The 24,454-nt window shown below is 41.7% G+C and overlaps 1 protein-coding gene across 1 annotated transcript in view; it reads right to left on the reverse strand.

The window, feature by feature from the left end:
• Nucleotides 1–4,575: 4,575 nt before the first annotated feature.
• LOC124000739 (choline kinase alpha-like) overlaps nucleotides 4,576–24,454 on the reverse strand; it is a 31,956-nt gene continuing 12,077 nt past the window's right edge. The window contains exons 4-12 of the mRNA XM_046307322.1: nucleotides 20,446–20,559; nucleotides 18,506–18,639; nucleotides 17,462–17,566; nucleotides 15,554–15,612; nucleotides 15,358–15,445; nucleotides 7,134–7,242; nucleotides 6,926–7,032; nucleotides 6,280–6,361; nucleotides 4,576–5,405 (exon numbers count right to left, since the gene is read on the reverse strand). Of these exons, the coding sequence (XP_046163278.1) occupies nucleotides 5,346–5,405; nucleotides 6,280–6,361; nucleotides 6,926–7,032; nucleotides 7,134–7,242; nucleotides 15,358–15,445; nucleotides 15,554–15,612; nucleotides 17,462–17,566; nucleotides 18,506–18,639; nucleotides 20,446–20,559 (858 nt within the window). The 3' untranslated portion in view covers nucleotides 4,576–5,345. The remainder of the gene's footprint in view (nucleotides 5,406–6,279; nucleotides 6,362–6,925; nucleotides 7,033–7,133; nucleotides 7,243–15,357; nucleotides 15,446–15,553; nucleotides 15,613–17,461; nucleotides 17,567–18,505; nucleotides 18,640–20,445; nucleotides 20,560–24,454) is intronic.

Genomic DNA, 24,454 nt, shown 5'->3' on the forward strand with positions numbered 1-24,454 from the left:
TGTCAAATGGCTCTGATGAAGTCAATAGAGTGGAATGTTGGGTTACATAGGAAAAGGTTGTGTGTAAGTTTATTTTCCTGAGTTTCAGAGCTAAGCTGTTTGAATTTACCATGTAGAATCATCCATTCTTAGTTTTTATTTAATTTCTGAAAACTAACAAACATGACTCTCAACAGGTGGGATATGAGTATTTCTTCTTTGTCAGAAGAAAAGACAATTACTCAAATAGTGACATGGAGTGTGGCACCATTGAAGTTGTGTGAAGTTCGTGTTGCAGCCATCTGACCTCAGCACAGGAAATCCTAACAAAGCAGAGAGGTCTCTTACCCGTCAGCCCCTCCCCCTGACAAATTCCACATTCCATGCGCCATCTCCAGACTTCTAAATTCTAGAAGTTTCCAAGCCCCTGACAGACCTCAAGTTCCTGTGAGGACTACACATCAGTTCTCATTCTCACTGTTGTCCTGTCTGCTCTTATTTTTCCTCCCAGTTGAACTACAATTTACACACATTTGCATCTTTGAGTCAGCCAAAGACCCACCTCCCCCACAATAAAAGCTGTCTTTGGCTCACTACCATGTCTCCCACTCCCCCTGCAGTTGCCACAACCTGGATCTTAGATGGTGACAAGAGAGGGAGTCCACGTATGCAGTTAGGAGTAACAAATATTAAGTAACTAAAGTATAAAACTACAAAGGAAAAATAACCTGTGAAGTGTGAAAGTAGGCATGTGAGCAGTGTGATGGAGATGCATGGATGAAGGTAAAATGTGTGTCAGTGTTAAAGGGTGCATCTAATCAAAAACATACTCAACCAGATCACAAGAAAAGTGCTTGTGGAGAGAGCCAGGACTGGGCACCAGGAACTTGTCTCCTAGTTGATCCCAAACCCAGGTGCAACTTGTCACCCCAACAGTTCCACCTGTCCCCAATCTGCAAATGAAAGCACAAACAGAAGAGGCAGGGAGAGTGAGTGGGCATAACATCCCCCTCCAATAAAAATCAGGGACTAAGGACTAGATAACAAAACCCACACAAATACAACTGATCAATAACCATAACTTAATAAAGGTTCAGACAAAATTCGATACAAACCATAAAAGCTAAGAGGCCCACTGGATGCCCATGACACCAACCCAACCAAATCGACTGACCCCATCCAACCATGGTACCTGGAAGCAACAATTTAAGAGAAAGAAATGGAGAATGAGAGACAGGAGAGCAGAAGCCAGAGCAACAGGAAGGACAAGACCAAAACCTGTACAGACCACCAACCGAAAACCACATGCACAACAAAGGCATCCGAAGATCTATTAAATCGGTGCATGGGAAAGCACATCCACAACTTTCACACGTCGTACATCCAAATGGAACGCCTGCAGGAACAAACCAGCGCATAATCCTGCGATTTGGGGAAAGCATGGTGTGCAGGAAAAAGGGTGTGGTCAGTGTAAACCACAATAGGGACCACACTTGACCCCACGTCACTCCCAAATGTCACTATAAACAACCAGATCTAAACAGCACGGGCTTCAAGGCCAGCGATTACCCTATTCATAAGACGCTGAAACATAGCAGGATCGTTGTGTAGGCCAAAACTCATGACAATATAGGAGAAAAGACATGGAGAAATAAAAGCAAATATTTCACAAGCACTTGATGACAAAGGCACCTGCCAGTAACCATTCAGTAAATCAAACTTGCTGACAAACCGGGAGGCACCAACCTGATCAACACAATCTTCCAGCCATGGGACTGAGTAACAGTCAGGTTGTCACACTATTAACCTTCCGGTAGTCAGTGCAAAATCAAAGAGAACCATCTGGCTTGTTCACCAAGAAACACATGGAGGCCCATCTGGAGAATGGTACAGCGATTTCATTAACAAGCATGTATTTCATCTGAGTCCAGGTGACATCGGGTCCCCAATGACGCGCGATAAAAACGTTTAATGGGGAAAGCATCCCCAAAATCAATATCATGCACTGCCAAATGTATATGAGAAGGTGTCAGCAAACAGACTGAACATCAGGTTGGCAGGGTAGCCTAGTGGTTAGAGTGTTGGACTAGTAACCGGAAGGTTGCAAAGTCAAACCCCTGTAATACGGGTGTATTACGTAAGTTCCCCCAAATCCTATTGTTAAAACCTAGTTGTCGGTGGCATTGCTGCGGGTATTGTTACACTAGCAGGCACAAAGGAGGAACCAGCTCGCTGGTAACCCCAAACCACAGATGTGCTCCTGAGACAACTGCTCTGGCCACAATCGCCACACAAAAACAACAAATGACGCACAATGTTCTCCCAGTGGGGAAACACCACTATACCTAACCGGGGGAAAGACCATAGCTCTGATTAGTTGGCCATGATGGAATGAGGGACAGATTGGGAATTTAGCCAGGACACCAGGGTTAACACCAAGTTCCATGGGAAAAGTGCCATGAGTGCCATCGGTAAACCCTAGACACTGTCGTGCATGAAAAGCCCAGGAGGACGTCCATTTCTGAGATACTGGAACCGACGCCCCTGGCACCAATGATCATAGTTGCTTAGGTCACTCGTTTGCCCATTCAATCGTACAGTAACTGAATGCCTCGATGCCTGTCTGCCTGCTTTATATAGCACGCCCTCGTGACTCACTAACTGTAGGATCTAATGATTTTCGGGAACAGGGTGATGTACCTAATAAACTGGCCACTGAGTGCATGTCACCATTTGAACGTGATCCATTAACCTGCCCCCAGAAAGTGTATGGTAACACTTTATTCTGTCCACTGTTCTGTAAATGTCCCGCAAAATCGTTCCCGTGTCACGCATTTGGGCTTTTTAGATGTGGTCACCCTGGTGGAATTTCACCGGTGGAAACATTGCTACTGCGGCATGTTAACACCATCTTTTCACATGTGAGGAGAAAAACATATTTTAACCCCAAATGTGAATCTGCAATTTCACATATGAAAGTGAGATTTTCACATATGGCATTTTCTTCCATGTGAATCTGCAAATTTGATTTTCATGTGATTGATTTTCATGTGAACTTGCAATTCCACATGTACAACATTTGATTTTCACGTGAAACTGCAATTTACATGTTAGGTGAAAACATGTTTTTATCCTCACATGTGAATAGTTGATGTGAACTCAGTTTCACAATATAGTTTCAAATGTGAACATGTGAAAACTGCTTGAAAATGTGATTTTCATATGTGAAACTGCAAATTTGACATGTCTTTTTGTAAGAGCAGTCACACAGACTAATATTATTTCTCGAATCAGGTGTGTGCACTGAAATAATACTGCTTGATGTTTTCAAAAATATGTTGTAAAATATTTTCATTGAATCCAGTGAGACACTCACAAATGCAAGACTACACATTTTATCTTTGCTGTAGTATTTATACAATGCAGTAGAAGGTACAATAAATGTATGCACTTGCAATAGTGGTACATTTACAAAGCACTTAACCCGTACTATTTTATACAGTACATCGTTTCTTCTTTTATAGTATTTGCATACCTCTATAGCTAAGCAAGGCTAAATGTTTGCACAAAATAGAGTAGTTGGGTTCCTTTCACAGCATAAACAAATTTGGACACTCAACAATTCAACTATCCATAAGTATACAATATACATTATCAACAATATTCAGTGTAGTGTAGAGGAGCTCCTTCTTACCATGTTTGATAATCAATTACATGTACATTTTATTTGATCACTGTATTGGATGGCAAGACATGAAATACACCAAGGATGTACTCAGAAATTTGAATGTGACACTGTCAATTACATTTGAAAACAGTTGGGTCAATTCATATTTTGTCTCAAACTAATAATATAGCATGAAAGAGAGGTGTAAGGTATATACAAATATATACGTATACATGAGAATGGAATGTAGTTGATCACACAATTCTGTAGGAGGTGTGGAGAAAACAGGAGTGAGACATATTTCATAGGAAAGAGACAACTTTCTTATTATGAAAAATACTTATTTCATTTGAGGAAAAAATAGAAAAAGTTTATCTTAAAAAATAAACTGGGTCAGGAAAGTGCCACTAACCTCGTCCCTAGGCTAATTGCATCCAAGCATTGGGAAGAAGTGACGAAAAAAAGTGACACTGACATTATACATAACGATGACATTTCAAAGTGAAGGCTCATAACGGTCTCAATAACATTGTAACAAGATGAAATAAACATTTTTACATAAAACGAATATGATGAAATACAGAATACAAATTCATATATAAAACATCAATAATTCTCACAGTTTGGTTATGAATTGGAAAAAAAGTCAAGTAAATATTTCCAGTTCCCAAACATATTCTAAAGATATCATTATAAACATTCAAAACCTCTACATGAGGTTTTTGTAACACCTTGCTAAGAGTTCTTCTCACAACTTCATCTACAACTGCTTAACCCAGCTGAATAGCAAGCTTTGCTGCTTGCTATTTCCTTACCAATGTATTATCCAATGTGTTCTTGATGAATATATCTGTTTAAATATCATTACTGGTTCAATGACATATTCAGAGCTGAAACCATTTCTGGGGACTGTGTAAAGTAAGAGTGAGTACAGAGTAGAGTTGTGAGGTTACCTTCACTAGTGTATTTCAGGTCACATTTTGCACATTATATTCACAGTACTGCAGGTGGAAAAAAATGCTGTTGGCCAGAGATGCTCCCATCTCATTGGCGGTTCTAGATATTTCCATATACAAGTCATTTTAGAGGAATTTCAGTTGATAAAGAATGGAGGAAAACTGAGCATGGATGCAAAGAACCAAACATAATCAATTGAAGTTGAGACACTGAGTCGACATGGCCATTTGGCTTATCACAGTTAGGTCACAGATTACTGGCTTTTCAATTAGCAAGGGTCATTGAGACTTCCTTTCTTTTCCACTATCCCAGTACATTTCCAAACAGTAATAGACTTCCTTTCTTTTCCACTATCCCAGTACATTTCCAAACAGTAATAGACTTCCCAGAGATGTAACTCAGACCTCCTTTCAGAATGAAGATTTTTATCCCGTCTTAATCTTTCTGATATTTTGTTGAAAAGACAAGCCAAGAACCAACTGTGCCCTGTGAGTATGTGTAATATTAGGAGCTTATTATTGTGTAAATACTGAGCAGCAATGCATGGGGCATAATTTAACACCAAACCAGATATTCATGGTTTCACTTTGGTCCATGCAATAACAACTGTAGTGAGCATTTCATTCCCAAAGCAGGGGATCACCATTAAGCATGGTCCTACACCCTGTCTGCATTCATTTCAGGTAAAGCGCTATTAATCCATGTATCTTCCACCTCCTTGTTACTATACGTGGTCCCTCACTTAGACACCCAGGCTCCGCTTCTGCTCAAAGTATGCATCAAACCTGGCCATGGCATACTCCTGTGGACAGACAGAGGAAAGAAAAATATTGGAACATTTGCACAGAATGGATTTCAGACAATAGATAAAGAGAAAGAAAAGGTATGTATACTGTATATAGTTTGGCATAGAAAGGAACTATAACAGAAATAATCATTCTCAGACACATTCCCAGTGGTTATCAGGTTGCCCTGACCATGGAAAATACTTGTGTATAGTTTCAGAGTCATCTGTGAGACAAAACATGGCAAGGAACACACTGGTCTTAGAATCTTAATTTGACCAGTATTGTCATAGCAACATAAGCCTGCAGCAACAGGATAAGAAGGTTTAGTCCATAATGTGGCATGATTGGTGGTTAGGCTATTAGCTAGACAATAGTAGGATATATGAAAAGTCAATACTGTTAATATAAGCTCATCTAAATATCCTGTCTTAAAGATGTAGGATCTTAATTTGAAACAGTTTGCTACAGCAGGAAAATAAATCTGGAGCAACAGGAAATTATTATGTGGATTCTAATTATTGGACATTTTTTGTAGGGGTTGATACATTTATTATTAGGACAAATCAAGTCAGACATTCCTTTTAAACCTCAAATACACAACACATTTGCAGTTCCTGCTGTGCTGGGAAATTCTCAGCAAAAAAAGAGTGATCAAATTAAGATTCTACATCTGTATATAACATACACCACTGGGAAAAACTTGTTGAATCAATGTTGTTTCCATGTCAAAAAAATTCAATGTGATAATGTTGAATCACCGTGGAAAACTGATTGGGTTTGAAAAAAAGTAATCAACGTAAGGGAACTTAGGGAGAATGGCTGTTTTGTTTATATCACAAATACAAATGCTTAAAGCAAAAGCATGACAACCAGATAATGGACACCTACCATGTACCCAAACTCAATGGTGGAGATTCTCGCCTGAATCATCGACCACAGACCCCAGAAGAAGTGCGAAGCCAGAGCAAACCTGTGTAATTACCAACAGGCAAATGTTTCAATAAAACCGGGGACAAGCACATTGACAGTATGGTCCATTAAACATACAGCTGGGTGAACTGAGCAAACCGTTGGTCCACAGCAACGGCCACATGGAAATATGCTATTTCATCACTACTGGACTGATTCCAGGGTTTTATTTCCCAGGGAGCATTTTATAGTAACCAAGAGGCCCAGTCTTAAGGGTTCATTATTGTTATGATTTACTGCTGCTCTCTCAACAGGAGGCCATTATTATAAGTACTAAACCACAAGTATCCTCAGATTTGAAAAAAAAAAAAAAAAAAAAACAGTAAGTCAACTTGTCCTCATATGTCCTGTGTGGTTCAGTTGGTAGAACACAGTGCTTGTAATGCTTGGGTTGTGGGTTTGATTCCCATGTGAGACCAGTACAAAAAATGTATGCACTCATAAGACACCCTGGATAAGAGCATCCGCTAAAATAAAACATTTAAATAATGACTCATGAGGTGTAAATACTGTGTGTTTGAGACACAGTGCCCCACATTCAAGAGTAATGCCTTGGGGCCCTTACCTGTTGACTTCCACAAACAGCTCCTCTTTGAGTTTAATCTGATCTTCAGTGCTCAGATTCTGAAATCCCTGGTCAGTCTCTGACAGGTAGCTTCCAATGAAATGCAGCTGCAAAGAGAAACATCAAGGTTATTAGATGGCTTTTGCCTAAAAAGCCACTCATTCAGATTCAGAGGACAAAAAGCCTTCATTTTGTCATCCTTACTCACCTGTTGGGCTTTAGTGGGATAATTCTTTGAGTTGACATGGAAAAATGGGAACTTGTCATTTGTGTAGTCATACATCCATTCACAGAAGTGGTTTCCTATGTCGAATCCCCTGAAAGCACAAAATATGGAGAGAAAAAAACAACATTAACAATGACATCACATTGGTCACGTCAGCAGTCCTGTCTGTAACACCAGATATTTTATAAGCTTATTTTCACGAGAAAGGCTGGTGTGGAAAGCCCACAGGGTCGGAGTAACAAATCATAGGCCCAGGGCCTTTGTTTTTTTATTAATCAATTACACAACCAAGGCAGTGCCCCCCAGTTACCCACGTGGGCCCCCAAAATCCTCTCCTCCACCATCTGATGATTAGTATAGCGGAGGTAGACTATCTACACTCATTGATAATGGGTTCCTGTGGTTGGAGGTTGCAGTAAAAAAAGAAAATCTCTGCATCAAGGGCCCCCATAGGTATTGGGCCCCAGCCCCTGTATTATTCAGGCCCTGTACATCACTGGTACTCCCTGTATATACAGTGCCTACAGAAAGTATTCAGACCCATTTACTTTTTCCAAATTTTGTTACGTTACAGCGTTATTCTAAAATCGATTCAATAAAACAATTTCCACAATCTACACACAATACCCAATAATGACAAAGCAAAAACTGGTTTAGAAAATGTTTTGTGAAAAAACGAAAAACAGAAATACCTTATTTACATAAGTATTCAAACCCTTTGCTATGAGACTCGAAATTGAGCTCAGTTTCCATTGATCATCCTTGAGATGTGTCTACAACTTGGGGTCCACCGGTGGTAAATTCAATTGATTGGACATAATTTGGAAAGGCACATGTCAATATAAGATCCCAAAGTTGACAGTGCACGTCAGAGCAAAAACCAAGCCATGAGGTCGAAGGAACTGTCCGTAGAGCTCCGAGACAGGACTGTGTCGAGGAACAGATCTGTGGAAGAGTACCAAAACATTTCTGCAACATTGAAGGTCCCCAAGAACACAGTGGTCTCCATCATTCTAAAATGTAAGAAGTTTGTAAACACCAAGACTCTTCCTAGAGCTGGCTGACCCAGCAAAACTGAGCAATCGTGGGAGAAGGGCCTTGGTCAGAGATTCCGATGGTCACTCTGACAGAGCTCTAGAGTTCCTCTGTGGAGACTGGAGAAGGACAACCATCTCTGCAGCACTTCACCAATTAGGCCATTATGGCAGAGTGGCCAGACAGAAGCCACTCCTCAGTAAAAGGCACATGACAGCCCGCTTGGAGTTGGCCAAAAGACACCTAAAGAATCTCAGACCATGAGAAACAAGATTCTCTTGTCTGATGAAACCAAGATTGAACGATTTTGTCTGAATGCCAAGGGTCACGTCTGCAGGAAACCTGGCACCATCCCTACGGTGAAGCACGGTGGTGGCAGCATCATGCTGTGGGATGTTTTTCAGCGGCAGGGACTGGACATCTTGTCAGGTTCGAAGAAAAGATGAACGGAGCAAAGTAGAGAGAGAGATCCTTGATGAAAACCTTCTCCAGAGAACTCAGGACTTCAGACTGAGGTGAAGGTTCACCTTCCAACAGGACAACGACCCAAAGCAAACAGCCAAGACAACGCAGGAGTGGCTTCGGGACAAGTCACTAAATGTCCTTGAGTGGCCCAGCTAGAGCCCGGGACATGAACTCGATCGAACATGTGAAAATAGCTAAGCAGTGACGCTCCCCATCCAACCTGACAGAGCTTGAGAGGATCTGCAGAAATTAATGGGAGAAACTCTTCCAAATACAGGTGTGCCAAGCTTGTAGCGTCATTCCAAAGACTTGAGGCTGTAATTGCAGCCGAAGGTGCTTCAATAAAGGACTGAGAAAAGGGTCTGAATACTTACGTAAATGTGATACATCAGGTTTTTTTATTTATATAAATTAGCAAAACAATCTTAAAACTATTTTTTAATATTATTTTTATTTAACCTTTATATAACTAGGGACGGGCTGGGATTTTTAATTTTTTTTAGGACAAAACACACATCACAACAAGAGAGACACCCGAACACTACAAAAAAAGACACCACAGATAGCAAGATGGCGCCGATAGAGATCGCCTCGCTTCAAGTCCTTAGGAAACTATCCAGGAATTAGTTTTTTTATGTATTATTTCTTACATTGTTAGGCAAGAAAATCTTAAGTGTTATTACACATAGCTGGGAAGAACTATTGGATATACAGTTGAAGAAGGGAAGTTTATATACACCTTTACCAAATACATTTAAACTTCGTTTTTCACAATTCCTGACATTTAATCCTCATCAAAATTACCTGTCTTAGGGCAGTTAGGATCACCACTTTATTTTAAGAATGTGAAATGTCAGAATAATAGTAGAGAGAATTATTTATTTCAGCTTTTATTTCTTTCACCACATTCCTAGTGGGTCAGAAATTTACATACACTCAATTCGTATTTGGTAGCATTGCCATTAAATTGTTTAACTTGGGTCAAACGTTTTGGGTAGCCTTCCACAAGCTTCCCACAATAAGTTGGGTAAAGTTTGGCCCATTCCTCCTGACAGAGCTGGTGTAACGGAGTCAGGTTTGTTGGCCTCCTTGCTCGCACATGCTTTTTCAGTTCTGCCCACAAATGTTATATAGGATCGAGGTCAGGGCTTTGTAATGGCCACTCCAATACCTTGACTTTGTTGTCCTTAAGCCATTTTTCCACAACTTTGGAAGTATGCTTGGGGTCATTGTCCATTTGGAAGACCCATTTACAACCAAGTAAATCCTGACTGATGTCTTGAGATGTTGCTTCAATATATCCACATAATATTCCACCCTCATGATGCCATCTATTTTGTGAAGTACAACAGTCCCTCCTGCAGCAAAGCACCCCACAACATGATGCTGCCCCCCCCCCCTTCGCGGTTGTGATGGTGTTCTTCGACTTGCAAGCCTCCCCGAAACATAACAATGGTCATTATGGCCAAACAGTTCTATTCTTGTTTCATTAGACCAGAGGACATTTCTCCAAAAAGTACATTCTTTGTCCCCATGTGCAGTTGCAAACCGTAGTCTGGCTTTTTTATGGCGGTTTTGGAGCAGTGGCTTCTTCCTTTGCTGAGCGGCCTTTCAGGTTGTGTCGATATAGGACTTGTTTTACTGTGGATAAAGATACTTCTGTACTTGTTTCCTCCAGCATCTTCACAAGGTATTTTGCTGTTGATCTGGGATTGATTTGCACCAAAGTACGCTCATCTCTGGGAGACAGAATGCGTCTCCTTCCTGAGTGGTATGACGGCTGCGTGGTCCCATGGTGCTTCTACTTGCGTAGTATTTTTTGTACTGATGAACGTGGTACCTTCAGGCGTTTGGAAATTGCTCCCAAGGATGAACCAGACTTGTGGAGGTCTACAATTTTTTTTCTGAGGTCTTGGCTGATATCTTTTGATTTTGCCATGATGTCAAGCAAAGAGGCACTGAGTTTGAAGGTAGGCCTTGTAATACATCCACAGGCACAGTCAACCATGTGTATATAAACGTCTGATCCACTGGAATTGTGATACAGTGAATTATAAGTGAAATAATCGGTCTGTAAACAATTTTTGTAATGGCTTGTGTCATACACAAAGTGGATGTCCTAAACGGCTAGCCAAAACTATAGTATGTTAACAATAAATTTGTGGAGTGGTTGAAAAACAAGTTTTAATGAGTCCAACCTAAGTGTATGTAAACTTCCGACTTCAACTGTAAGAGCGACGTCAACTTACCAACATTACGACCAGGAATATGACTTTTCTGAAGCGGCTCCTTTGTTCAGACCTCCACCCTGGACATTGGATCTAATCCCAGAGGCCGACCAAAAACAATGTCGTCGCCGCAGGAGAGGCAGACGGAGTGGCCTCCTGGTCAGACTTAGAAGGCGAGCACACCACCCTCCGCTTCCAAGCATTTTAGTCACCAATGTCCAGGCTCTAGACAACTTTGTGGGCGAAATTAGGGCACAAATTGCCTTCCAGAGAGACAGAGATTGTAACATTCTCTGTTTCACGGAAACATGGCTCACTCGGAATATATGTTGTCAGAGTCGGTACAGCCACCGGGTTTCTTCAATCGTCGCATCGACAGAAACAAACATCTCTCTGGTAAGAAGAAGGGCGGGGATGTATGCCTCATGATTAACTACTAATGGTGTAACAATAATAACATACAGGAACTCAAATCCATTTGTTCGTCTGACCTAGAATTCCTTACAATCAAATGCATTATCTCCCAAGAGAATTCTCTTCAATTATAGTCACAGCCGTGTATATCCCCCCCAAGCAAATACCTCAATGGCCCTGAAAGAATTTCTCCGGACTCTATATAAACTGGAAACCATATATCCTGAAGCTGCATTTATTGTAGCTGGGGATATTAACAAAGCTAATTTGAGAAGAAGGCTACCTAAATTCTACCAGCACATTGACTGGACCACTGCTGCTGTAACTTCCGCGATGCATACAAGGCCCTCCCCTGCCCTCCCTTCGGCAAATCCGACCACAACTCCATCTTGCTCGTACCATCCTATAGGTAGAAAATCAAACAGGATGAACCCATGACTAGAACCATTCTAAGCTGGTCTGACCAAATGGTATCCACGCTTCAAGACTGTTTTGATCACGTGGACTGGAAAAAGTTCTGGGAAGCCTCAGACAACATCGGTTTATATGCTGACTTGGTGAGTGAGTTTATTAGGAAGTGCATTGGTGCAGTGTTGTACCCAGTGACTATTAAAACCTACCCCAACCAGAAACCGTGGATTTGATGACGGCATTCTGGCAAAACTGAAAGCGCGAATCACCGCATTCAACCATGGAAAGAGGTCGGGGAATATGTCCGAATATAAACCGTGTAGTTATTCCCTCCGTAAGGCAATCAAACAAGCAAAGTCGCAATTCAACGGCCCAGACACGAGACGTATGTGGCAGGGTCTACAGGCAATTACGGACTAAAACCAGCCATGTCATGGACACCGACGTCTTGCTTCCAGACAAGCTAAACACCTTCTTCGCCCGCTTTGAGGATAATACAGTGGCACCAGCGCGTCCCACTACCAAGGACTTGGGGCCCCCCCGCTCCTTCTCCTTGGCCGACATCAGTACGAAATTTAAACGTGTTATCCTTTGCAGGGCTGGTGGCCCAGACGGCATCCCTAGCCGCGTCCTCAGAGCATGCGCAGACCAGCTGGCTGGCTGGTGTTTACGGACATTTTCAATCGCTCCCTATCCCAGTCTACTGTCCCCACATGCTTCAAGATGGCCACCATTGTTCCTGTACCCGAAAAGGCAAAGATAACTGAACTAAATGACTACTGCCAGAGCACTCACTTCTGTCATCATGAAGAGCTTTGAGAGACTAGTCAAGGATCAAATCACCTCTCCCTTACCTGCCACCCTAGACCCACTTCAGTTTGCATACCGCCCCAACAGGTCCACAGACGGTGCGATGGCTATCACACTGCCCTATCCCATCTGGACAAGAGGAATACTTACGTAAGAATGCTGTTCATTGACGACAGCTCAGCATTCAACACCATAGTACACTCCAAGATTATCATTAAGCTTGAGGCCCTGGGTCTCAACCCCATCCTGTGCAATTGGGTTCTGGACATTCTGACATTCCCCAGGTGGTGAAGTTAGTAAACAACATTTCCACTTCGCTGATCCTCAACACTGGGGTCCCACAAGGGTGCATGCTCAGCCCCTTCCTGTACTCTCTGTTCACCCATGACTGCGTGGCCATGCATGCCTCCAACACAATCATCATATTTGCAGACGACACAACAGTAGTGGGCTTGATTACCAACAACGACGAGACAGGCTACAGGGAGGTGGTGAGGGCACTCGGAGTGTGGTGTCAGGAAAATAACCTCTCACTCAACATCAACAAAACATAGGAGATGATCGTGAACTTCAGGAAACAGCAGAGGGAGCACCCCCCTATCCACATCGACGGGACAGTAGTGGAGAAGGTGGAAAGTTTTCAGTTCCTCAGCGTACACATCACAGACAAACTGAAATGGTCCACCCATGCAGACAGTGTGCTGTTGCACCTCTTCAGGAGGCTGAAGAAATTTGGCTTGTCACCTAAAACGCTCAAACTTTCACAGATGCACAATCGAAAGCATCCTGTCAGATTGTATCACCGGTACGGCAACTGCACACCCTCAACCGCAAGGCTCTCCAGAGGGTAGTGAGGTCTGCACAACGCATCACCGTGGGAAAACTACCTTCCCTCCAGGACACCGACAGCACCCGATGTCACAGGAAGGCCAAAAAGATCATCAAGGACAACAACCACCCGAGCCACTGCCTGTTCACCCCGCTATCATCCAGAAGGCGAGGTCAGTGCTGGTGCAAAAAACAGCTTCTATCTCAATGCCATCAGACTGTTAAACAGCCATCACTAACATAGAGGCTCACTTTAAATAATGCCACTTTAATAATGTTTACATATCCTACATTAATCATCTCATATGTATATGCTGTATTTCATACCATCTATTGCATTTTGCCTATCCCGCACGGCCATCGCTCATCCATATATTATATATTTATATGTTATATCTTATTCCATCCCGTTACACTTGTGTGTGTGTAAGGTAGTTGTTGTGAATTTGTTAGATTACTTGTTAGATATTACTGCACTGTCGGAACTAGAACCACAAGCATTTCGCTACACTCGCAATAACATCTGCTAACCATGTGGATGTGACAAATAAAATTTGATTTGACCTAAGATAACATAGCATGGCAGCAACACAACATGATAATATGATAGCAACACAGATTGATGAGGGAAAAACAACAATTTAATAAACTGTAGATTAAGGCTGAAGCCTAACAAAATGTGGAAAAAGTCAAGGGGTCTGAATACTTTCTGAAGGCACTGTAGCTTCATTCTAATGTTTTATTTCTATTGTGTTTTTAGTTTCTTCTTCTGCACTGTTGGGAAAGGCATGTAAAGTAAGCATTTCATTGAATGGTCTACACTTGTTGTATTCAGCCCCTGTGACAAATAAGATTTCATTTGACTGACATTGTATTGCCACATGTATTCAGGATTATGATTCCTTGGGCTCTTTCCTTGCTTGGCCAAATGAAAACTAGACCTACAGTAAAATGTTCCCATAGCAAAGGAAAAGACGTTCTCACAAAGGGAGTGAAAATAGGTAGCTCTTTGCGAAGGGAATCACAGTTGCTGTGGAAACCAGACAAAAGGAACAACTTGGAGGCTAAACTCCATTCCAACCGTTCTCTACCCGTGGCTGCGGCAATATGGGTCAATGTTGAAAACCTGTACAGTTCAAGCCCTTTCAAGCGAGCCACACTAGCTGCCAATGAACCCGACTTGGAAGAAAAACAGTGGGAAAACAAACTAAATGTGAGTCTAATATAGACCTCCTTGGACTTTTGTCATAGCGTACAGATGTCCATTAGACTTAATACTGTTTTATTATGAGCACCCAGCTTCCTAAACATGATCTATGTTTTACCCTAGACCCCCATACAATCAAAGCTTTGGGGAGGACACAGGAGATCCCAGTGAAACCTGATCCGGCTTGAGAATGAGGAGCACGTGTGGTGACGTACAATGACCATGAGAGAGCCTGAGGGTCAGGGCGGCAGGGGTGGGCTGTTTTGACGGTACTAACTTAGCTGTGAGCCAAGGCCAACAACAGTGAAAGTCCTTTCCGAGAAATGGGGCACTCATGAATTCCACACTTTACAAAACAAACTCAATACTAAGTGGTACAGGAAAAACTACAGTAAGAGACTGGATGGATTGTTTGGTCTGGCTGGCTTGTTTACATGATGAAATAAGACTCAGAAACCCAGATGTTTTGGATCACAAATATGTGCGGCTACGTTCTTGTCTTAAATGTTGTAAAAAACATGACAAATGCAAATTACCTGGGTAAATTCCTTCCATCCTTCTCTGTGTTAAATACGATTTACATTCTGCAGAGAAAGTGTCACCTTGGACAGACAGTGTTTACTGCTGGATCTAGCTCCTTTTCTGAGGATTGTGCCTCAGCTCTCAGAAACCCAAAGAAATGCTGTACATTCAGTATACATGTTTTGTCTATGACTCGGAAGTAAAGCGGATGATTACGGTAATAAAGGGGACGATTACAGTAATAAAGGGGATGATTACAGTATGCACTAGGGCCTGAGTTACAGACCTGTAGTTATAACTGCTGTATTCAAAGTCAATCAGCATGAGCTTCTGTCCGTCAGAGCCCTCACGACCACTGAGGAGCAGGACATTTCCTAAAGGATGACAGGAATAATTATTACACCACACAGTACAATACCTTGTATTTAAAATACTATCTTCACTAGCTTTACAGAAAGCAATACTATGCCTAAGATCCTTACCCTCTTGACAGTCATTGTGGCAGAAAACAACAGGGGAGTGAGTGGAGTCCAGCAAAGATCTACAAAGAAAAACAAGCCATATTTCAGCAGGTAAGAAGCAGAAGTTAGAATGCATTCGGAAAGTATTCAGACCCCATGACTTTTTCCACCTTTTGTTACGTTACAGCCTTATTCTAACATTAATGAAATAGTTTTTCCCCTAATCAATTTACACACAATACCCCCTAATGACAAAGAGAAAACTGTTTTTTAGGTATGAAATGTCACCTTTACGTAAGTATTCAGACCCTTTACTCAGTACTTTGTTGAAGTACCTTTGGCAGCAATTACAGCCTTGAGTCTTGGGTATGGCACACCTTTATTTGGGGAGTTTCTCCCATTCTTCTCTGCAGATCCTCTCAAGCTCTGTCAGGTTGGATGGGAAGCGTCGCTGCATAGCTATTTTCATGTGTCTCCAGAGATTGGGTTCAAATCCGAGCTCTGGCTGGGCCAATCAAGGACATTCAGAGACTTGTCCGAAGCCAATCCTGCGGTGTCTTGGCTGTGTGCTTAGGGTTGTTATCCTGTTGGAAGGTGAACCTTCGCCCCAGTCTGAGATCCTGAGCACTCTGGAGCAGGTTTTTTGAAATATATATTTTTTAAGGATCTCTCTGTACTTTGCTCCTTTCATCTTTCCCTAGATCCTGACTAGTCTCCCAGTTTATGCCGCAGAAAAACCTCCCCACAGCATGATGCTGGCAACACCATGCTTCAACGTAGGGATGGTGCCAGGTTTCCTCCAGATGTGGCGCTTGACATTCAGGCAAAATAGTTCAATCTTGGCAGTCCAGAAAATCTTGTTTCTCATTGTCTGAGAGTCCTTTAGGTGCCTTTTGGCAAACTCCAAGTGGGCTGTCGTGTGCCTTTTATAAAGGTGTGGCCACTCTACCATAAAGGCCTGATTGGTGGAGTGCTGCAAATATGGGAGAACCTTCCAGAAGGACAACCATCTCCACAGAGGAACTCTGGAGCTCTGTCAGCGTGACCATCGGATTCTTAGTCACCTCCCTGACCAAGGCCCTTCTCCCCCAATTGCTCAGTTTGGCCGGGCGGCCAGCTCTAGGAAGAGTCTTGGTGGTGCCAAACTTTGTACATATAATAATGATGGAGGCTACTGTGTTCTTGGGGACCTTCAATGCTGCAGAACATTTTTGGTAACCTTCCCTAGATGTGTGCCTCGACACAATCCTGTCTCTGAGCTCTACGTACAATTGCTTCGACCTCATGGCTTGGAGTTTTGCTCTGACATGTACTGTCAAGGTGTGTGCCTTTCCAAATCATGTCCAATCAATTGAATTTACTACAGGTGGACTCCAATGAAATTGTAGAAACATTTCAAGGATGATCAATGGAAACAGGATGAACCTGAGCTCAATTTCGAGTCTCATAGCAAAGGGTCTGAATACTTATGTAAATAAGGTATTTCTGTTGTTTATATTTTTAATACATTTGCTAACATTTCTAAAAACCTGTTTTCGCTTTGTCATTATGGGGTATTTTGTATAGATTTATGAGGGGGGAAAATTATGTAATCCATTTCAGAATAACACTGTAACGTAACAAAATGTGGAAAAAGTCAAGGGGTCTGAATACTTTCTGAATGCACTGTATATGTCCACTAATTCACTGTTTACCCCCCAAAAAACAGAATGCCAAATTCCAACACATATTTCAACCACTCAGACAACAGAGTATTTGTATGGAATTATTGGCTTATTATTATTGACTGGATTCCACACCATTTTATTGGAAAACACCATGTGACTATTGCATATCTGAATTACTGCATATACATGTAATCATGTTTGTTCCTGTGTGCTTAGTCTAAAAGGTGTTATGTACGTGATTCAGGAACCAGGGTGGCCTTACTTGAGACTCTCCATCTCCTGGGGCAGATTATAGCTCCTCAGACGGGCAAACTTGCGAATGTGTGACTCCCTGGTGAAGGTTAGTCTCATCACCTGGTTCAGGTACCTGTGGATAGGGGAAACATTAGGACAGTCAGGGTACGTATGGGATACAAGAAGTTGTAGAGTTTAAAGATAAGAGAGATATCACTATTTTATCACAGCGATGATGATAATGCACTTCTTGTCTATACTCGTACAAATGACGCATTATCTGTGAGGACAAGCAACTTTTTCTCTGTGATTTCCTTGAAACTATCCTTAGGCCACGAAGCAGGTCAACAAGTCAATATTTCACTCCGATAAGCTAATCCATTAAACAACTTATATGCCCTGTTTTAACTGTAAGTAAATACTGTAAGTCAATTCACTAGGCCATTCATAAAACACATAATCAAAAGGAAGGCAAAGAACATTCACTAAGTCTGTTATTGGCGTGTTTTATTCTTCAAATACTTCGGGAAACATACTGTTTCAATTTTAACATGTAATCAAATAAATTTTGACCCACGGAAATTGGTGTACCGTTTGTCACTCCTTTGCATTCCACACGTTAGTGCTCTATAATATATATATGATAATACCGCTCTACCGCTGCTTTCTCCACAAGTTCTATTTATTTCTACTTGAGGGCTATTGCAAGAAATTATATTAGATCATTAGAGAGAAAAAACAATTCAATTACCTCTAGAATAAGGATGCAACGCAACAAAACGTGGAAAAAAACAAATCAATTCTAAAAGCTTTAACAAGAGCAAGGTATTGTGTTTCATTTGAAAACAGCATCACATTTTGTAAAAGCCGAATATTTCAGGTCCTCCTAACCTCTCTGTTATTCTCAAACCAGGTGACTTGAGGATTGACCAACAAAAGCAAACTAGCAACCATTTTGTAAGAGGAGATATGTGTGATAGCTAATGTTTGTTTGGAGATTTCAGTGAGGTCAGGTTAGGCAAAGAGGGTTTACAGTTTCTATTGGAAATTGCATTATAAGAGACCAACTCACTTGTCGATAGTTCCAAACAGCCATTTGGGCTCCTTGTTGAAAGGCATTCTCATACCATGGAACTTGGCCATCTTCTCAGCTATTTCAGCAGATATGCTTGGCATGCTCAGCTCATCTGTGTCCAATTTGCGACTCTAGTAACACAAAGGACATCAGGTTTTCAAGTCTTAGCTGAATACAGCTTGTCTTAAATCCCATCAAGCTGACAACTTTTAATGCAACAATAAACAGAGACAACATTATCAACTGCTGACAGGGTTGTCAAAAAGAATGGAGGATATAACTAGCTTCAATGCATTCTTCCCTCCACTCTGGCCACTGTCAACACTAACAGTTTAAGATCTTATCACAGCAGAAGCTGCTTAAAGGCCATTTGCTTGACCTCTGTGGTTTCTTGGTCTCCGAGGACTTTAAGTGGATAACTAAAACATCTTTACTGCTGTTCTAAAAAATGTATTAAGATGTACCAGTCAAAAGTTTGGATACACCTACTCATTCAAGGGTTTTTTCTTTCTTTCTTTTTTACTATTTTCTACATTGCCAGCAGCATACCAACCTGCATACCACTGCTGGCTTTTTTCTGAAGCTAAGCAGGGTTGGTCCCTGGATGGGAGACCAGATGCTGCTGGAAGTGGGGTTGGAGGGCCAGTAGGAGGCACCCTTTCCGCTGGTCTAAAACAAAAAATATCCCAATGCCCCAGGGCAGTGATTTGGGACATTGCCCTATATAGGGTGCAGATGGGTTGTTAAATGGGTGTCCTGACTCTCAGTGCTCACTAAAGATCCCATTGCACTTATTGTAAGAGTAAGGGTTTTAACCCTGGTGTCCTGGCTAAATTCCCAATCTGGCCCTCATATGGTCACCTAATCATCCCCAGCTTAGAATTGGCTCATTATTTCCCCTGTAACTATTCCCCAGGTTGTTGCTGTAAATGAGAATGTGTTCTCTGTCAACTTAGCTGGGAAAATAAGGGATAAATAATGAAGACATCAGTCTGTCAACCAGCTTCACGAGGTAACCACCTGGGACACTTTTCTTGGTTACAATGTAAAATAAAGAAAAACCTTGTAATGAGTAGGTGTTTCTAAACTTAGGATTGGTAATGTACATCATACAAGCAAAACTGGTGATTCAGATAGAACATGACTATACTCTTGGTCTGTACCTATTTCAATTGATTAAATTGTCTAGCCTGAGGTGTGCGTTGAATTTTGCAAGATAACTCTTGTTAGGACTGGGCAACATGGACATGGAATCAATTTACTTATCACTTCAAGCTATTTTTTGCCACATTAAAAAGGGAAGATATTTAGTATGGTTAGGGCAGCAGGTAGCCTAGCAGTAACCGAAAGGTCGCTGGCTCAAATCCGGCTAAGTGAAAAATCTGTCAGTGTGCCCTTGAGCAAGGCACTCAAACTTAATTGCTCCTGTAAGTTGCTCTGGATAAGAGTGTCTGCTAAATTACTAAAATGTCAAATGTATTCCCTTTGTACATACTGCAAATGAAACACACATCACTGAACAGAACATGCACAGATCCTACAGGTTTCCTATCTTAATTTGAACAATTTCTCACAGCAGGAAAATAATCCTACAGGAATTGTGGATAATAATTAATGTATAAAAATAAAGTATAATCAATATACTCTATGGATTATAATTAATGGACCTTTTTGTAGATGTTGATACATTTTTTGTTAGGGGAAATCAAGTCTGACATTTAAAGTGGAAATATCAAACTTTAGAATACTTTTTAAACCTTGAATACACTACAAGTTTGCATTTACTGCGGCGCAGGATCATTTTCTGAGACAGCAGAGTGATTAAATTAAGATAGTACACCTGTACACACACATACACGTACTCAGGCACACACAGGCACACAGTCGTAAATATTTGTTTTCTCTATCAATGATTATCACTCCACAGAGTCACTTACAGGGACAAACTGCTCCAGTCTGCCCTGGGGGAAGATGCCATAGAGTTTGGGCCCAAGCTCCCGCTCTGCCAGAATGGCAAACATCACACTCTCCAGCACCATGGCCTCAGCACCCTGCAGACATATAGAACAGAAAGTTGTTAACTTCTATTGAACTTCAGGATTGTCAGTCACTGTTGCCACAACCAACCTTAGAAATTAGGAGGGAAAATGACTTAGTCATTGGTTGATGTTTACATGGTAACTGGAAGAGAAGACAATTAATAGGATAAGCTAAACACGACTGCAGCCAACCTGTGGTCCAATGTTAGCTGTGATCTTTCATCAAGGGGGGGTTAGTAGGACAGAAACTCATTCAATTCTATAGGATTAAATGAGAACAGCTTAGACAGCGGAAGCTGATGATGAGGCACATGACCGTACATCACATGAAACAAGCTTAGGCTGTCTGGAAGAGATAGGATCATTTTTCCAGGGATCTAGCATTCACAATTTATAAATCAATGATACACAGGTCCAGATATTTGAGTCATGGGAACTGTAAAATGGCTACCTCAAACAAATTACGTTCACAACTCTGTCAGTGATTTGGCAGGAATTTCATCCATCATGGTGGTAAGTTTAAAAGCAGATTTGGACCAGAAAGGGAAGAAGTGCGTTGCGTTCCACATGAGGAGAATAATAAAACAAGGGGCCAATTGTACTGAGAGAGGCAGAGCCTGCCAACAGCATCAATTAGTAATTGTGGCTGCTTAACCAAAGAAGATACCAGGGCTTTCAACTGTGGAGTAAAATGGTGTCAGGAGCAATTATCTGAGCCCAGAGCTCTAAAATAGCTAGAATTCAAAGATAGGCCTATACAGTCTGACACAATTTATTAGAAAAGTCTGTTAACTTACAGATAAATATACGTTGTTACTTAAAAATAAAGGGTTCTTATTATTGCATATTAATGTAGCTAAGTACATTAAAAATAATCGCCATTATTACACTTTATATACAGTACTATACAGTAGTAACCCATATAGCCCCCCCCCTTAAAAGATTTAGATGCACTATTGTAAAGTGGCTGTTCCACTGGATGTCATAAGGTGAATGCACCAATTTGTAAGTCGCTCTGGATAAGAGCATCTGCTAAATGACTTAAAAATGTAATGTAGCCTATAGGTGCATGGCCGCGGGAAAACCTTAGTGCTGCTTTTGATACCATCGATCGCCACATTCTTTTGGAGAGATTGGAAACCCAAATTGGTCTACATGGACAAGTTCTGGCCTGGTTTAGATTTATCTGTCGGAAATATATCAATTTGTCTCTGTGAATGGTTTGTCCTCTGACAATTCAACTGTGAATTCCGGTGTTCCTCAAGGTTCCGTTTTAGGACTACTATTGTTTTCACTATATATTTTACCTCTTGGGGATGTCATTCGAAAACAGAATGTTAACTTTCACTGCTATGCGGATGACACACAGCTGTACATTTCAATGAAACATGGTGAAGCCCCAAAATTGCCCTTGCTAGAAGCCTGTGTTTCAGACATAAGGAAGTGGATGGCTGCAAACTTTCTACTTTTAAACTCGGACAAAACAGAGATGCTTGTTCTAGGTCCCAACAAACAAAGAGATCTTCTGTTGAATCTGACAATTACTCTTAATGGTTGTACAGTCGTCTTAAATACAACTGTGAAGGACCTTGGCATTACTCTCTTTTGATCTCTCTTTTGACGAACATATCAAGACTGTTTCAAGGACAGCTTTTTTCCATCTACGTAACATTGCAAAAATCAGAAACTTTCTGTCCAAAAATGATGCAGAAAAATGAATCCATGCTTTTGTTACTTCTAGGTTAGACTACTGCAATGCTCTACTTTCCGGCTACCCGGATAAAGCTCTAAATAAACTTCAGTTAGTGCTAAATATGGCTGCTAGAATCCTGACTAGAACCAAAAAAGTTGATCATATTACTCCAGTGCTAGCCTCCCTACACTGTCTTCCTGACAAGGCAAGGACTGATTTCAAGGTTTTACTGCTAACCTACAAACATTACATGGGCTTGTTCCTACCTATCTCTCTGATTTGGTATGTCCTGCCGTACATACCTACACGTATGCAACGCTACGGTCACAAGACGCAGGCCTCGTAATTGTCCCTAGAATTTCTAAGCAAACAGCTGGGGGCAGGGCTTTCTCCTATAGAGCTCAATTTTTATGGACTGGTCTGCCTACCCATGTGAGAGACGCAAACTCGGTCTCAACATTTAAGTCTTTACTGAAGACTCATCTCTTCAGTGGGTCATATGATTGAGTGTAGTCTGGCCCAGGAGTGTGAAGGTGAACAGAAAGGCTCTGGAGCAATGAACCGCCCTTGCTGTCTTTGCCTGGCAGGTTCCCCTCTTTCCACTGGGATTCTCTGCCTCTAACCCTATTACAGGGGCTGAGTCACTGGCTTACTAGGGCTCTTTCATACCATCCCTAGGAGAGGTGCGTCACTTGAGTGGGTTCCTGTCTGTGTTGGCGCCCCCCCCTTGGGTTGTGCCGAGGCGGAGATCTTTGTGGGCTATACTCGGCCTTGTCTCAGGATGGTAAGTTGGTGGTTGAAGATATCCCTCTAGTGGTGTGGGGGCTGTGCTTTGGCAAAGTGGGTGGGGTTATATCCTTCCTGTTTGGCCCTGTCTGGGGGTATCATTGGATGGACCCCTCCTGTCTCAGCCTCCAGTATTTATGCTGCAGCAGTTTGTGTGTCGGGGGGCTAGGGTCAGTTTGTTATATCTGGAGTACTTCTCCTGTCTTATCCGTTGTCCTGTGTGAATTTAAGTATGCTCTCTCTAATTCTCGCTTTCTTTCTCTCTCTCAGAGGACCTGAGCCGCAGGACCATGCCTCAGGACTACCTGGCATGATGACTCCTTGCTATCCCCAGTCCATCTGGCCGTACTGCTGCTCCAGTTTCAACTGTTTTGCCTGTGGCTATGGATTCCTGACCTGTTCACCGGACGTGCTACCTGTCCCAGACCTATTATTTGACCATGCTGGTCATTTATGAACATTTGAACATCTTGGCCATGTTCTGTTATAATCTCCACCCGGCACAGCCAGAAGAGGACTGGCCACCCCTCATAGCCTGGTTCCTCTCATTTTCTTCCTAGGTTTTGGCCTTTCTAGGGAGTTTTTCCTAGCCAATGTGCTTCCTCACCTGCATTGCTTGCTGTTTGGGGTTTTAGGCTGGGTTTCTGTACAGCACTTTGAGATATCAGCTGATGTACTGTACGAAGGGCTATATAAATCAATTTGATTTGAAAATGTTTTGGGTTGGAGGTGCTGTCAAGATGTATTTTTCTCTGCTCATACAGGAGTAATAGGCCTAGTGCACTAATTTGGTGGGAAAAAGTTTATTTTATACATATATTATTTTTTCTTTAAATATATTTTGGGGGGATTTTGATTCATCAGCACCCCTACTTCCTGTGGCTATGAACAGGTGCCCTTATCGACTGTAACGGCTATGAGCTGGCAGTGGTCTGTGGACTCTGACTATCGGGCAAGAAATTTGCTAAGTGTGCACTTCAAAGTGACTCAGCTCTTTCTGTCGGAAGCCAAATAGGAGGAAAATAAACCATAGTAGTGCTTTGCTAATGGCGTGTTGAATGCACATTGGACTGACCTCATATGACTATAGACATAGGGAAAACATTATTAGTAAACAGGGTTGGGTAGGTTACTTTCTAAATGTAATCCATTACAGTTACTAGTTACATGTCCAAAATTGTAATCGGTAACGTAACTTTTGGATTACCCAAACTCAGCAACGTACTCCGATTTCATTCAGTTACTTTTATTGCAGGATAAATCAATGTTAAAGTTTACATAGCTGGCCTTTTCTTTATGGTTTGGTTATGTAGGCTTCTTCTAATCCATCAATTTCTACTACATATAATAATGATTAAATTATATCTTTACATTAACAACCAAAGTCTATCAGAATTCCAGTCATTCTAATAAATGTTGAAAAACAAG

Source organism: Oncorhynchus gorbuscha, linkage group LG02 (assembly GCF_021184085.1).
Source record: "Oncorhynchus gorbuscha isolate QuinsamMale2020 ecotype Even-year linkage group LG02, OgorEven_v1.0, whole genome shotgun sequence".
Taxonomy (NCBI): domain Eukaryota; kingdom Metazoa; phylum Chordata; class Actinopteri; order Salmoniformes; family Salmonidae; genus Oncorhynchus; species Oncorhynchus gorbuscha.